We start from the raw sequence: 15,816 nt of genomic DNA on the forward strand, positions 1-15,816 counted from the left end.
TGTTCCACAAGGTTTGTCCTACCGGGATAGGGACTGAACAAATCGCTGAAGTTGCGTGCAAGCGCTTTTAGATCATTTCTTTGCTTGAATGTTAAAGAAGCTTGTTTAGCGACAGATTCGAGTATTTCTTCTGTTGACGGGGAAGAGCAAGGGGTCGGTACTTGAGGGACTGGAGCATTCATTCCCTCTGGTTCGCTTAGGACGATGATCAACGTCTCCGTGCGTTCGATAAACGCCTTCATTAGATTGCAGTGGTAGATTCATCATCATCATCATGATTTTTATTTTCACCACTGGATATCCTAGCCTCTGGCTATGGGTTCAGTCAGTGTTTGATAATTTGTATGGCAAGAGTAGAAATAAAAAGAAAATGAAAATGAAATGAAAAAGGGAGAGCCGGAAAAAAGCCGAAATTTATTCGGCTTGACAAAGCTCCGGTCTCCCACACAGGCACGGTAGCGGCTGGTGTAGCAATACAATCACGCATAAAGTGTGGATATAAGAGTATATTTAAACACAAATACATAGACATTTTCATGTTACTACATAAAAACTAGTTATAATACAGTTGTGTCAAATTACGTCCACTATACAATTACAATCTGTTATCTTGCATATTATTATTTAACACAGAACCAGCCGCATATATCATAAGAATGCAAAAGCAATGTACGCATAATATATACATAGTACATACACACACACACACATATATATATATATATATATATATATATATATATATATATATATATATAACAAGTTGCACAGACGTGTACAATAAACACAAGTTACCATCAGGAAACGTTTTCTTTAGAAATTATTTTACATACTTGCAAATATATATGTGCATCTATGTTAAAAATCAAAACAAACATAAAATCTGCATACAGACTGCTGCTTTCGCGACAGACATCTCGACAACGCAGCCCTGGGCGTCGTCACATCCTCGAATTTTTACAAGCGCGAAGACGCCCTTTGCAGCATCCAGTTTACAACCCAAATCCTGCCATGTGGTCCGGGCAGAATCACTGCAGTGGAAACCTGGATTCTAAGAATAATAGTTACAAGTGTGAACGCATAAACACAACGAGAGTACATGATAAGTTCTGCGGAACTGTTAGAGCAGTTAACAACACACATCTATAAGAACAAATTCAATATTTTAGTTTTGTGTAGAGATAACACATCAACATTTTGTTGGTTGAAATAGTTAAGTAGGGAAGGTGTTGTATGTTTAAGGCATTGGTAGCCATAATTAGTACGTGAGAAAGGGATCTGCCATGGTGCCTGGTGACGATATGAATATGCACTTCTATTTTGTTGTAGAGTTGCCAGGGTTAGGAATGAATCGAGTTTTCCCAGCATAGCATTTCTATAGCTCAATGATGTTTTGAATTTATATATGCCACGGGCTCTGATTATTCTGTTTTATTGGAAAAGCTCTTGCGTATGGCCGAAAAAAGAAACGTTCGCTATCGCCCGAATTGCTTTCTTTTGAAGTATTTTCGGCATTTGACTATTTTGCGCTGTAGTGTTACCCCATATAAGTGAACAGTAACTGACGTGTGAATGGAAAAGAGCATGATAAATAAGACGCTTAACTTTAAAAGGTAACGCACTTCGATTCCAATTTAACACACCAACAACTTTTCGTACCTTTGAGCAAACATGACTAACGTGTTCATTCCAGGACATATGCGCTGTGAATATTACGCCTAGGGTTTTTATGGATGACGTAATGTTAATTTTATACGGACCCAACACAATATTATCTGGCAATATAGTAGAACTTCCCGGAGCATGAAAAGTAACGCATTTTGTTGTGGTTTCATTGAGGATGAGATCGTTTGCCTTAGACTATGCTCGAAGTCCATAACAAACGGAGCTTGCTATAGGCGTTATTTCTTTAAAATCTTCACCTGTAAAGAAAAGCGCAAAAGTAAAGAGCAATCATTTGCATACGCGACAAATTTACACATATCGGTCACTTGTACAATATCATTAATGTAATACAGGAAAAGTATCGGGCCAACGATGCTACCTTGGGGCACACCCGCTGTCAAAGGTTTTATCTGCGACGTGTACTCATTAATTTCAACAAACTGATGTCGGCTTTCTAAATAAGATCGGATAAGTTCAAGTGTTATTCCTCGGAAGCCATATTTTTCCAGCTTTATCAGCAGAAATTTATGGTTGACCCTATCAAAGGCTTTGCTGAAGTCTAAGTATAACCATAAAGTCAGAAATTTCTGTCGATGTTCTCTAGAATAAGCTCCTTCTGTATACGTAAAGCAGTTTCCGTAGACCGCTTTTGCTTAAACCCATGTTGACAGTCGGTTAGCAGGCTATGCTTTCACGAAAAATTATCAATACGAAGGTTGACAATTTTTGACGATTGTCACGTCGTTGCGCTATACCGAGCGTCGTTGCCCATTAATTGGTGTCGAAAAGCTTTTGCTTAACCGTGACCGCCGCATCCCATGCTACTTTTAGTTTATTCGCCTTCGACGACTTCAAAATTAGCACTTTGTCGCTTTGCTTGAAGGTTCGAGTGCGTGCAGATCTGTCGTAATACACCTTCGCGCGTTGCTGCGTTTCTGCCATACTTATCTGCGCCAATTCTTGCGATTCACGTAGGCGTTTCAACAATGTCAGCACGTACTCGACAACGGATTCGTCTACAAATTTGTCTTCCCACCTTTCTTTTAGCAAGTTCAGAGGGGAGCGAAGCGCTCGACCGCAAACAAGTTCCACCGGGGTGAATCCAGTTGCTTCGCGAGTGATGGAGCGCAGAGCAAAGAGAATTGCGGGAACAGCCGCATCCCAGTGGGTGTCCTTCTCAAAGCAGAGCGCGCGCAGAATCCGCTTCATTACTGAGTTAAATTTTTCGACTGAATTACTTTGCGGGTGGTAGAGCTGTGATGAATGCATATGCCACATTTCTGCAGGAATGTCGTGGTAAGCGCGCTTGTAAACACAGAACCTTGGTCGCACTTGATTTCACTGGGAAATCCGATTCTGGCAAAAACGCCGAGTAGCGCGTTTACAACTGCTGTGGAGCTTCATTCCGGTAACACCAATGCTTCCGGGAACTTCGTGCCAGGGCAAATGAGTGTTAGAAAGTATTTGTTGCCCGCCGATGTTACTGGTAATGGACCAACAATGTCGACTACCAATCTGCGACAAGGTTCGCCATTTAAAGGCATTCGGACCAAAGGTGCCTTGAGTTTTTCGTTTGGCCGCCCGTTCCTTTGCAAACGTTGCAGGAACGTACCCATTGCTCAGATTCACTGAAGCACGTCGGCCAGTAGTAGTCGTTCAATAGTCTGCTCTTAGTTTTGTTTATTCCTAAATGGCCAGCCCAGCTATTGCTGTGAACCAAATTGAGAAGTGCAGCACGATACTTCTGGGGAACTACCAGCTGTTCGAAAGAGCGGCCCCTCTAGTTTTTGAATGTTCGGTACAAGATATCGTCTTTGACAGTGAACGATACTGGTTCCTTTCGGTTCTGTCATGATCTTTCTCAGCACGTTTGCAGTGACTCGTCGTTCGCTTGATCCTTTTTGAGAACGCTTTTGTCTACCTTTGCAAGAAGTTGAAAATTTCCACTGACTGGACTTATCGTTTTGTCTCCGGGCGCGGAAGTGACCGGGGCATTACCAACGGCTTGTGTGGCTGGAACGGTTTCGCTCGTTGCGGCAGCTTGTGGCGGATGGTTTTGCTCTGGAATTTCGGCGGCACGAGCAGCGTTAGTACGCGCATTTGTGCGGGACCTCGTGACGACCTCTACAGGGTTCGCATGAAGTTTCATTCCTGCGTTTTGCATGTCCATCATTGATCTGTTAGAAAAAATATGAGGGATTTTTTCGAGGGAGCTCTTCTGAAACAGCAGCTTGAGTTTGAAATTTGCCGAAGGCGCCCGTCATTTCAACTTTGGCTACCGGCAAGCACTTCGTGTCGGGCTCTAGTACCTGACGCAACCATACACACGATCCGGTAAAGTCTTCGGGCTTAACAAACGACGGGTGTACGATATCAAATGTAGCTCCTGTGTCACGTAGAACCTTGCAACTGACGCTATTCACCGTATGTCATAGGTGTAAGGCAAGAGTAAATCGCTCTCCTCAGTTAGCAGATTAACGGACACATTTGCTTGTCGGCACCCTACTGCGATATGGCCTGTTTGTTGGCATCTGTGGCAGACTAACGGTCGTTTTTCTTCACACTTGGAACGTTTTGGTTGACCGCATGCACTTGGGCGGGAACATTGTCGGGTTTCCATTGGTTCATTTCTCTCCCTCCCTTCTGAAACTTCTTGAATGCTCCCGACGGTTTCTTTCGCAGTTCTTCCAAACTTTACATTCTGCGGGAACAGCACTCGTCAGCCAAACTAGCTGCCATTTGCACCGTCTCCACGTTTGACTTGTCCTGAATCCACAGGCGCATTTGCTCCGGAATAGACGTATAGAATTGCTCTAGCGCAAACACTTCAATCAGACATTGCTTGTTCTCGTATGCATTGGCACCTTCAAGCCATGCTTCCAACAAGCTCATAGATTTATAGGCGAATTCCGAGAATGACTCCCCTTGACTGCGCCTCGTGTTACGAAACTTCATCCTTAAGGCGTCTGCAGACAAGCTGTACCCTCGCCTCGGCTGAAGCTTTTCCATTGTAGTCACGCGCATCTTCGTCTGGCATTCTCGCGATTACGTCCGCTGCTTCGTTTGGAAGTAACGTCAAGAAGCATTGCGACCAGGTTACTTGTGCGAGTGCTGCTCTAGTACACGTCCTCTCAAAGTTGACGAGGTAGGAAGTGATGTTGCCACCAGCCTTAAAAGGTTGCGTGTATCCGCGCTTGTCGAAACTGTCAGTTCATCGAAGGTTATGCGGCTGCACGTATATAGTCTCTGGCTATTCAGAAAAAAAAATCAGTTTTGGTCAGCGTATTAATACGTCTTTAACGCGTACAGGTCACTATGACGCTATGAGTGTTTGCGGTTTTGTGACGTCACGTGACAGACAGGCGCAGTAGGCGCAGCCTGAAAACGTTTGACCAATGGCAAAGTATTATGGCGAAAAAGGCTTCGAATGAGAAATAATTTTTCTTTCGTTCGGTCCAATCATGCTTAATCAGCGTGCACACGTCATATCAGACGGGGTGTTTTCCCGGTTTTCGCGACGTCGCGTGAGAGAAAGGCGAAGTGTAAGTGCCCCGAATTTTTTTGACCAATCATGGAGGTCTGATTACAGAATTGGAATAGAAAAGTTTGGAATAGCTTTACGTTATAGCGCCCTTTATTTACATCAAATAATAATCATGCTTAAATTCCCGTTTTTTATCGCTTGGCTTTACGCTCGTTTATCTATTTACTTGCTTTCTCGTTGTTGCTCTGAACAATTTGGGCACACTTTCTTTGCGTATCCTAAAGCTAACCCAATGTAATGGTAGAATAGGATCCTGAGGGCATAAAATAAATAAATAAATAATTAAATAAATAAATAAATAAATAAATAAATAAATAAATAAATAAATAAATAAATAAATAAATAAATAAATAAATCTTGTAGACGCCTTCACAGCCATATTTTCACGTGTATAGTATGTTCCTTACAGGGGCGATGGAATCGACCACCGCCTCAGAAGTCAAGCTACATTGTTACTGCGATTGAAAAATGCACGCTTCGCGCACGAGACTAGTGCTACGGCGACAGCAATTAGCAGGCTATAGCGAATACGTTCACGGTTCCATGAACCATCCTACGCGCTAACCACGAGACGGTACGTGCGCGGGGTGGTAACGGGGTACCGCACGCGGCTTCTAAAATGGAGGTCACGCAGACGCGTGCACACAGCCGGGTGCCACTTCTGTGCGTAGTCGTACACTCGGCATACCGCCGGCTACGAGGCACCCGACTCGCACCCGGCAGCTAATGCCGAGCTCGCGAGCGAAGTACTCACCTCCCATGAGCAGCGCCGGATAGAGGGCGGCCATCGACAGCAGTAGGGCCGTCGCCTCGTCCTTGGAGACGGACGAAGTCAGGAACCCTGGAAGGGTGCAGATGTTTGGGCAGATTGGACACATCGTTAAAACAAAATAATAAGACATGGCGAAACACGCGGGAGTGGCGCTGCAGAACGGGAAAAAAGGAGTGCTAACTGACAGCTGGAGGTTACATGAAAGCATCGTCATACCCGTGGGCCGTGGCGTATGCGCAGAGCCAGCCACAGTCACTCCCAACGCTATAAAGGCACATGGTGATAAAATACGACGCGCAATGCTTCTAATAAATGGATCCACAAAGTGACGCAAAACAGGACACAGAAAGAAGAAACACTGAAACACGCAGAAAAAACAATTCGCCTCCCCCTCCCCCCTTAAAAAAAAAAGCCCGCCAGCATGTCTGGCGCAGAGAGACGCTCACATCGCAACGCTCTCCGTTTAGCACATCTGTTTTCGTTGTGACAAGACATTGTGTATACGAAGTCACAAGGAGTTGAGGGTCTTGGTGAAAGCGGTGACAGTATGCATGGCGTGATGCACACAACTACTAGATTCTTAGGACGTGGGCACTGTTTTCCACCGTTTAGAAGGTGTGTCGTCGTAAATTTATAGCATTCAATGTCGCATTTGAGCAGCGACGTCTTCCTGTGACATCGCACAACTTCACGAGCTCCCAGAGTTATCTATAACACTCAGCTGAATTATTGGCTCTTCTGCACAAGGGCCATAGGCCAGGAGTGATCGCAAACTTTTGTACTCTATTGATTGATTACGTTGCGCCATCAAGATGGAGGCAGTCTTTCCTGGCATATAAATGACGGTTGCCGCAGGTGGAACCTCGATTCATAAAACCGGAGATTGTTCACTGTTGTCGAGATGCTTAAAGCATTGAGTTTCCTGCAAAAATTGCTATAAGGAACTACGATCACACAAATGACGCCGGAATTCGCTGGCTTCTTGATGACGGCGACATACCGGAGCAAATCCGGAGACAACTCAGGACACTGTAATGGAATGCCAAGATATTCATTCAGCCAGGACCATAAGGAACTCGGTTTCCAGAAGCGCTGGCGTTCGAAGCGGATGCAAGCGACAAGCTGTCAGCAGTCGAGATAAGCAAGCGACCGGTTTAAAGCAATGGGGGAAAAACTGCGAAGAGACGGAGCCGGGATCGTTACAGGCATATGCGGCTTCAACGAAGAGATAGAATTTTCCATGAAGAGAAATCGTCTAAGTTAGAAATAGACAAAATGCTAGACCGCAATATATTTAGTGAAACGCGAATAGCTCAAGCAGGCTAGACGACTACTTGTCGCCACCCCGTTTCAACGACGTTACTATTATAAATCATATACCCTCCGTGTTGGCTTCGGCGTGCAGCTGCTAAGCCCGAGGTTGTGGCATCGAATCTCGGCCACGGCTGCCGCATTTCGATGGCAGCAAAATGCGACACCGCCCGTGTACCGTGCATTGAGTGCACGCTAAGAAACTCCCACGGGGTCAAAATTAATACGGAATCCGCCACTCATATCGTGATTGGCACGTAAAACCGCGGAATCAATTTTATCTTTAGAAATAATCATTATCGTTCGGCTACCATGCGTAGTATACGTTTTTGAATACTTCTTCTGATGGCTTAATGACGCAGTTTATCGCACTTCGTCTTCCTAAATTTCACTGGCCACATGGCCACATTCCCAATCGCTGCAAACTGTTGCACTTATATTGCAATATTCCGTTGAAAATTGTGAATTTGCAATGTCACGAAGTAGTATGAAGCCAGAAGGACGAAGCTTAGGCAGTTTTAAACATCATCCCACCGTGCTGGCTGGACCAGCGTGCGTGTACTTGCATGATTCAGTAGCGCAATAGTTCCGCCCAGTAATCTTGCAGGAAACTCAATGGCTCAAAGCGTGGAGAAGTGTTACGTCTTTTAGGCTCCACTTTCTGCCCAACTACAATCTTCCGCATGCTTTACGGACGTTTGCTTTCACCCACGCGACATTATTGATGATTACTTGTCCAGAACGTGACATACGCTTTAGCTCGGGCCCAACTCCGATGCCGCCTTTTGAAATACGTGTAAAACATGTAATACAGAAACGCTTTCCTGACGTAACCACTGGACCGATTTTAATGAAATTTGTTGCATGTGAGAGCGAAAGATATAATCTAGTGAGTGTTGGAAGCGGAGTTTTGATTTAAAATCCGTATTGTTCAAAAGAAACTAAAAAAAAAGGTAAGCCTGAAAAAAATAGAAGCACGAGGTTTGCAAATTTGTAGCTGTGCACTAAGAACATAGATCGCTGTTCTGTGAACTTCATCCGTTAAAGCATCCAAAGCGCGAAATTTCATTTATCAATTGATAGTTCACATGAATATGGGTTTACATGAACAAGGGTTTTGAAAATATCCTGCTCACATGTTAGCGGTCAATTGGAAAGTAATGCATAATCATGAATGTTGTCCGCTTTAGATGTAGTATTAGATGCAACTTGCAGAACTATGATATCGTTTTTTTATTGCTGAATTACAGGGTTGTAAACTTAATAGTTTCGTTCTCTGAAAGTTGGCGATCTTCAACAATTTTTGACGTAATAGTTCTGCGGAAACCTGCAAGGTGGAGAGGAGTAATTTATTAAGAAAAAATGAGGCATCCACCCAACCGTAGCAATTGCTACAAAGGAAACCCATACGGGTTCTTCTAAAGAAAAGCCTCGGAGTTGAAGAAAAATTCGTCCTGATCTGCTAAGCCGAACCCGGGACCACCGCCTTTCTGGGGCAGCCGCTCTACCATCTGAGCTAACCAGGCGGCCAGCAGATGGCAGGGCGAAGTCGAATTTCTCGACAAATCTGCTAGCCGTCTGCTAGCCGCCTGGTTAGCTTAGATGGCAGAGCGGCTGCCCCAGAAAGGCGGTGGTCCCGGGTTCGGCTTAGCAGACCAGGACGAATTTTTCTTCCACTGCGAGGCTTTTCTTTCGAAGAACCCGTATGGGTTTCCTTTGTAGCAATTGCTACGGTTGGGTGGATGCCTCATTTTAGCTTAAATAATTTCTTCTCTCCACCGTGAGGATTTCCGCAGAACTGTTACGTCAAACTCTTGGCTTTGCTTCTAGTTTTTGAGGAATTCGACGTCGCCCTGCCATCTGCTAGCCGTCTGGTTAGCTCAGACTGTAGAGCGGCTGCTCCGAAAAGGCGGTGGTCCTGGGTTCGAGTCCTGGACCAGGATGAATTTTACTTTAAGTGCGAGGCCTTTCTTTCGAGGAACCCGTATTTGTAGCAATTGCTACTATTGGGTGGATGTCTCATTTTCGCTTAATTAATTCGACAACCTTTATTGAGGAATTGACGGCCGAACTGAAAAATTTGCTACAAACAGTCACCATATTTTACCTTCGTCTTCTAAATGCAACAAACCTCATAAAATTTGGTACATTACTTGCCAAAAACGATTTCTCCTTTCCCATGTATTCGTATTGGAGCCCCCGAACTAAAGCGTCCTCTTAAGAAAAGCGCGATACGCGCTACACATCGGTAACTGACTTATAGAAAATGGTTGTGATTACTATAGCGCTAGTTTTGAGAGCCCCGTCGAACAGAAAATCCGGCGTGATGAGCCACTGTGTGGCATTATTGGACTCGGCAAAGCACCGATCAACGTGCGCCAGAAGATCGTGGAGCTAGACAAGTATTGCCAGCCACTCGGGCGAGCGGCCGAAAGAAGGCGAAGGCAAGTTGAGAGATTATTGCCTTTTTGTCGTCGGCGCGACCGTGACGCCCGACGGCTTTTCGTGGGACCTCCTGTCCATTCTCTGCCCCGCGCGAGCACTGAGAAGCTTGATGAGCAGGCGGGAGCGCGCATACTCCGAAATATGCGGTGTGTCTGTGCATTCCTGCGCCCGCGAATCGCTGACAGTGTGTGTGTGTGTGCCGACATCGCCGTGTGGTCGGCCGCGGTCTTTTCTCCTCTGTTTGTGAACGAACACGACAGAGGCCCGACACGGACTCGCGGGCGTGCGTGTGTGGTGCAATACGAGTGCGCGACCTACAATTGCCGGGGCAATCACCCGTTCCCTCGACCCTAATTAAAAGGGGGAGCGGCCAAGACCTTGGGAGGAGCCGAGATCCCATTGGGTGAACTTGATTGGATCGTCACCAATATCTGCCATTGCCCAACACAGGGAACTAGGGAAATGAGAAGGTATTTAAACGCAGGTTTTCGACCGAGCTAATCAATCTAGAAGCTGAGCCTGCAATCTGCTTAACAGCGTCAACGAGCTAGTGCCGTCCAATATCGCCTAGGCCGTCTAGTCGCGTCTGAACGGAGAGTTACTAGTTGGTGTAAGAGACGACAAACTAACGTCTGCAACGAAGCTCGTGGTAGTTTCCCTCAAGTTAGCTCAACCTGCTCGAGGGAAGACGTCAGACCTAGACTCCCGGGAAACCCTGCCCAACAATCGCATCCACCGCAACGAGATCGGCTTGCCAGCCTTCTTCGGGAAAGCTCTGCCGTCGACTCCACGCTTTATGGACTTGCTGCTGCTGCCCGGCCATGCGAATGGCGTCATTTGTTTTCTTTTGAAATCTGTTTGGTGCACAACCGTTAAGCGTATTCTTGTGTAGCGTGAATGTTTATATGCACCGTTAATTGCTCGTTGCATCTCTTTTGTATTCATCATTGATCTAGATTAAGTACATGCGTGTTAAGTGTTCTTATGTTCTTGTGTTTATTTTAATGGTTGTGTCATTGTCGGTTCATAAATATTTTTTTTCTGTCCTTCTCCCGACTCTGACTCCTTCGCTGTGTTCGCTCGAGTACAGAACGACCAACCGGCTTGTATACCCCGTCGACGACTTCGCGCCCACGGCGAACGGGTGACAAGCCGTGACAGTCACCGACAATGAACGTGCGAATATGTGAAGACGACGACGCTGGTTGGCGAAACAGAGATGTTCACGCGATGCGACAACACGGTGAAGAAAGCACGCTAGAAAAAAAAAAGAAAAAATGAGACGAAGGCGGAGGAGCGGGGATTGCTGACGTTGACGAGGAGCCAGGCTGGCGCATCTCCAGCTGTGCTCTGGAGGCGGGAAGCGGCAGCTTCGATGACCCCGGGCCGGAGAGTCCGAGAGTTGGCAGGCGACGTCGCCGCTTCAGTGCTCCATGGCCCCGGTCCAGCCCCATGCGGCCGCAACCGGCCACTGCCCAGTGCCACGGAGCCATCGCCTGGCCACGTCAGCGGCACAACGCCCGACTGGCGCAGATCGTGCCACGCTGGTCGTGGTGCAGGGCAACAGCCCCGCCTCTTGCAATGGAGGTCGACGCCGCGTCGGAACAGCGCAGGCAGACGCACAACGCAACGCCGAGCCAATGTCCGCCACTACTGGTGCCGTTTAGAACATCCTTTCCCTAAGGACCACTTGTTACTTGGCTAGTTGAACTATGAACAGCAAATACCCATCATCTAGTTTTGTTGTTATGTATATAGCTAGTTTTATGAATTTTTCTTGTGTGTATAGGATTTGTGCTGTGTGAGTTTATCTCGCTGTTCGTCTTTTCTTCATTAGAGTTCCAGAAGAACTTCAGTTTGGCCTAGCTGGTGTTTACTGCATATCATATTGACCGCAAATAAAGACGGGGACAGCGGAAGAGAACACATAAACAACATTAGAGTTGCAGTTGTTACTGAGATAAATGTTTTTTAACGCGTTTGCATTATGTCTCTTAATTTCTGGAATGCCGAAATTCGTGAAAGCCTCGTAGCGCAAAAAATCCGGCGTTGATCGTGCGTTAGCAGTGAGCGAAAACGTTCTACCAATCACAACACAGGTCGCGCCGCGTTTCTACCAATCACAGAGCAGCACGCACGCGTCTCGGTTCCTTGCAGTACCACCAGATGGCGCTCGCCTCGGCGCATCAGATTGGGCGCTCACGGTGGCGTGTTCGTTCTCGGCTTGATGTCGCGGACGCTCTTGCGCTCGAGGCTTCAGCGACTTCGTTCGTAGCTAAGTACTCTTTTCTTTTTATTAGCTGGTGTTTTTGAAGTGTTTACTTTTGCATGGAGTAGGGGCGCAAATTTTAAACTGGTGGTAAGAGTAGTAAACGTACCGGCTTTGTCTAGGTCTGGTGGTTTCCCCTGTTGGCCTAGGTGGCAGGCGGGACCTATTTGACAGGCTTATTTAATTATCTCAGCTAGCTCTTCGAAGTGAGTTGGCGGACTTGCTCGTTAAGCCTAAGGACGTAGGCCTAGCGATGAAACCAAAGAAAGGGAAGGCCGCGGGGGACGCGGAGCAAGTGCAGTGCGACGAGTGCCTGCGCTGGTGCTCCCTCGACGGAACCAGTTTCCAGGGCTTAGCAGACGCGGAGGGGTCTAGCTTTACGTGCAGGCTGTGCGAAGGGGTCAGGGAAGCAGTCCAAAAACTGGAAGTAAATTGGGCAGCCAAGTTCGAAGGGCTGAAAGCAGACCTGAGGGAGGAGCAGGAGAAGCTGGTGGCACTGCAGGCGAAAGTCTCCGAGTTAGTCAAGGTGGAAGCGGTCCGGGCCGCGCAACTAGTGAGGACCGTGGCCGAGATTGGAGAAGAGACGTAAAAGAGAGCAGAACTGGAAAGGTGGCTCGATGCGCTTGAGACGCGGGCAGCGGAGAATGATGGGTCGGGACACCAAGCAGGTGGCAAAAGCAAAGAAAGTAGGGTAGGCCCTACAGGCGAAGTGGGAGGCGGGGAGCCAGAGCAAGCGGTCGTCGGCTCGCCTCCGGGGAATCGGCATAGTTATAGCGAAGCAGCGCAACACGCCCCGAGTGAGGCGACGCTGCAGCCACAGGGGCGCCAGCGGGCGCAAAGAGAGGAGCTACCCCAAGGAATGAGGTCATAGCCAATGATAAGAGGCAGCATAATCTGAAAGTTAGTAGGGAGGGAGGGAATGCCCTAGTACTTATCCGTGGTGACTAAAATATGAGTAGGTGCAAAAGAGCTATAATGGAGCGTGCAAACGGTGACAAGCGGGTAGCAGTCGGGATGTTCCCAGGCAGGACAATGGACGCAGTACTGAGAGAAACAAAAAGCGAGCTTTCTGAGAATGTTGCAGAGCGCAATTTGATAGTGGTAGCGGCGGGGCTAAATGATGTCTTGAAGGGTGAAGCCGCAAAAGTAGTGGAAAGATTAGCGGAGGGAGTTGACGCTTAAGAGCAATAGCACAGCCAGTCCAGATCGTGGTATGCACAGTGCCGGAGGTGCAAGGACGGAACGGAGAAATTACCAAGGACGTTGTGGCTATTAATCGTGAGATAAGAAAGCTAAGCCACCAGAAAGGATTTGAAGTGGCAGACATAAACAGAGAAGTGCATAGAGCAGGCTTTGGTGGAGGCGTTACACGAAATGGCATCTGCTTTATGGAAGGCTAGGAGCCGAGTTCGGCTGTCACCTGGCAGGTCGGGCCGTAGCTTTTTTAAGAGGTCCAACTGCGTCTGAGGGCGTAGGGGTAATTAAAAACCATGTAGTAAGTGCAACGATAGAGGGTGACGCCAATAAAATGGCCAGTATAAGATCCAGGAAGAAAACTACAAAAAAAGAAATTTAACACCAGGATCAGGTACTAAACATGCAAGGCGATAGAAAGAGAGCGAACTGGTTAGAAATAGAACAGCAGTTAAAGGACGAAGAAGCAGGAGTATACGCGCTATGCGAAACACATGTCGGGGATCTAGACGACCCACCGTTTATTAAGGGCTACGTCTGGGAAGGCAGCAATAGAACAACAACAGAGAGGAAGGGAAGAGGAGTAGGTATGCTGATACATGAAAGAACAAACTGGCAAAGAATAAAGTTATCTTGCAAAGAACATGCCTGGGTATCAGGTACAATTGCCGGTAAAAGTCATGGCTAGGAGTAGTTTATTTAGGGACAGGGAACAAATGCAGGCAAGAGAACAAGGATCTAGTGAAGTGTCTCGATTACGATATAAAACAGTTTGGAGAAGGTGCCGATATTTGTCTGCTGGGTGACATGAATGGCCACATCGAGGATCTGGATGGGTACACGGATTGTAATGGAAAGTTGATGCTAGACTTCTGTGAGCGACACAACCTAGTTATAGTAAATAGAGAAACTAAGTGTGAGGGAAAAATCATGTGGGAGTCCCGTAACAGACAAACGACCATTGACTACTGCCTAACGTCGCAGGGGTTGTATAGCAAGCTCGCAATAATGGAAATAGACGAAGAGGGGAAGTACAGACTCGGAAGTGATCATAAGCGTATTAGTCTACAGTTGGGAGCCCTGCTCAAAAGAGAAATGCAGGGATGTCAAAAAGAGTACGCAAAATTAAATGACGAACAAATAGCGCAAATAGCGGCCGGCATAGAGGAAGCAATAAAAAAAACATCCCATGGAAAGGTGCAATTATAATCAGAACTACTCATAGTACAAAAATAAAAGAAGTAAAAGGAGTAAACCGCTGGAGAGTAAAGAGGAAGCCACGAAGTTGGTGGAATAAGGAAATTAGAGAGGCCATCGAACAACGACGGTTGGCATCACGGGAACACAGAGAAGCAACGAAGGCGCAGTTATCTGAAGAGGAAATAGGCCAAAATGGGAATTTTATCGACAAAAAAAAAAACAAGTGCAGGTCCTCGTCCAGGCTTAAATAAAGCAGTCCTCTGATGGCTGGCGCGCTGAAGTTCGCGATGTCACTAAAGGGGGGTCAAGAAAATTCTGGAGCCATATAAGCTGGCTGGGTAAAGCGAATCACAGAAAGAAGCAACAGATTCACGATGCCGAAGGAAATTGTTTAGAGGGAGATGACGCTGTGAACTACATTGGTTCAGTTATAGCAGAGTAATTTAGGAAAGACGATAGGGTAATTGCCCCAAATGAGAGAGCAACACAGGATAGCATAATAGAAAACAGCTTAGAACTGACCAATCTTAACTGGAAGAAGGCGGAAGCAAATGTTCCAAAATGCACGTCCGCGGGGATAGACGAAATTCCAATCAAATTAATTAATGAACTTGGCCCAAGAAGCAAGGAAACGTTGAAAGAAGCGCTGGACGCAGTCTTAACAAATAAGCGAATTCCGCACAGCTGGAAACAGAGTAAAATCAATTTGCTTTATAAAGGGAAAGGTGATAACAAGAATATTAAATCCTTCCGACCAATTACGATAACATCAGTTATATATAGGCTGGCGATGCAGGCGGTGAAATTAAAAATGCAGTCATGGGTAGAAAGTAATAGAATACTCGGAGAACTTCAGAACGGGTTCAGAAGTGGTAGGCGCTTCGATGATAACCTGTTCGTGCTTACCCAGTGCATAGAAATAGCTAAGGCGAAAAATAGACCTCTGTATTTAGCCTTCCTGGACATAAGCGCTGCATACGACAACGTGAACAGGGAACTCCTGTGGAACATATTAAAAGATTGAGATACCACTAATGAGGTAATTGATTTTCTACAGGAAATATATAGAGAAGATAATGTTGAAATAACATGGGAAGTAATTAAGAGTACGACAACTGTCGAGGTACACAAAGGATTAAGGCAAGGTTGTCCTCTATCACCGCTGCTGTTCATGCTTTATATAAGTATGGAAAGAAGGTTACAAGGAAGCAATCTAGGGCATAATCTGTCGTACAGATTAGGCGGAAAGTTTGTTGAGCCACGACTACCGGGTTTAATAAATGCTGATGATATTGTACTGTTAGCAGATAGCCAGGAATATTTGCAAACTCTGGTTGATTACTTTGGAGACGAAGCAGACAGTTCAGGTTTCAGTTTTAGTGGGATGTTTTTCAACGATACAACTGATCAGGAGCT

The 15,816-nt window shown here is 46.3% G+C and overlaps 1 protein-coding gene across 4 annotated transcripts in view; it reads right to left on the bottom strand.

Annotated features, from left to right (window-relative positions):
- The window catches only part of LOC135898293 (ABC transporter G family member 23-like), a 222,863-nt gene that overhangs the window by 17,931 nt on the left and 189,116 nt on the right, over positions 1-15,816 (bottom strand). For all 4 annotated transcript variants that reach the window (XM_065427162.2, XM_065427161.2, XM_065427164.2 and 1 more), the window contains one exon: positions 5,964-6,050. In XM_065427162.2, the coding sequence (XP_065283234.1) occupies positions 5,964-6,050 (87 nt within the window). The remainder of the gene's footprint in view (positions 1-5,963; positions 6,051-15,816) is intronic.

Source organism: Dermacentor albipictus, chromosome 5, assembly GCF_038994185.2.
Source record: "Dermacentor albipictus isolate Rhodes 1998 colony chromosome 5, USDA_Dalb.pri_finalv2, whole genome shotgun sequence".
Lineage (NCBI taxonomy): Eukaryota > Metazoa > Arthropoda > Arachnida > Ixodida > Ixodidae > Dermacentor > Dermacentor albipictus.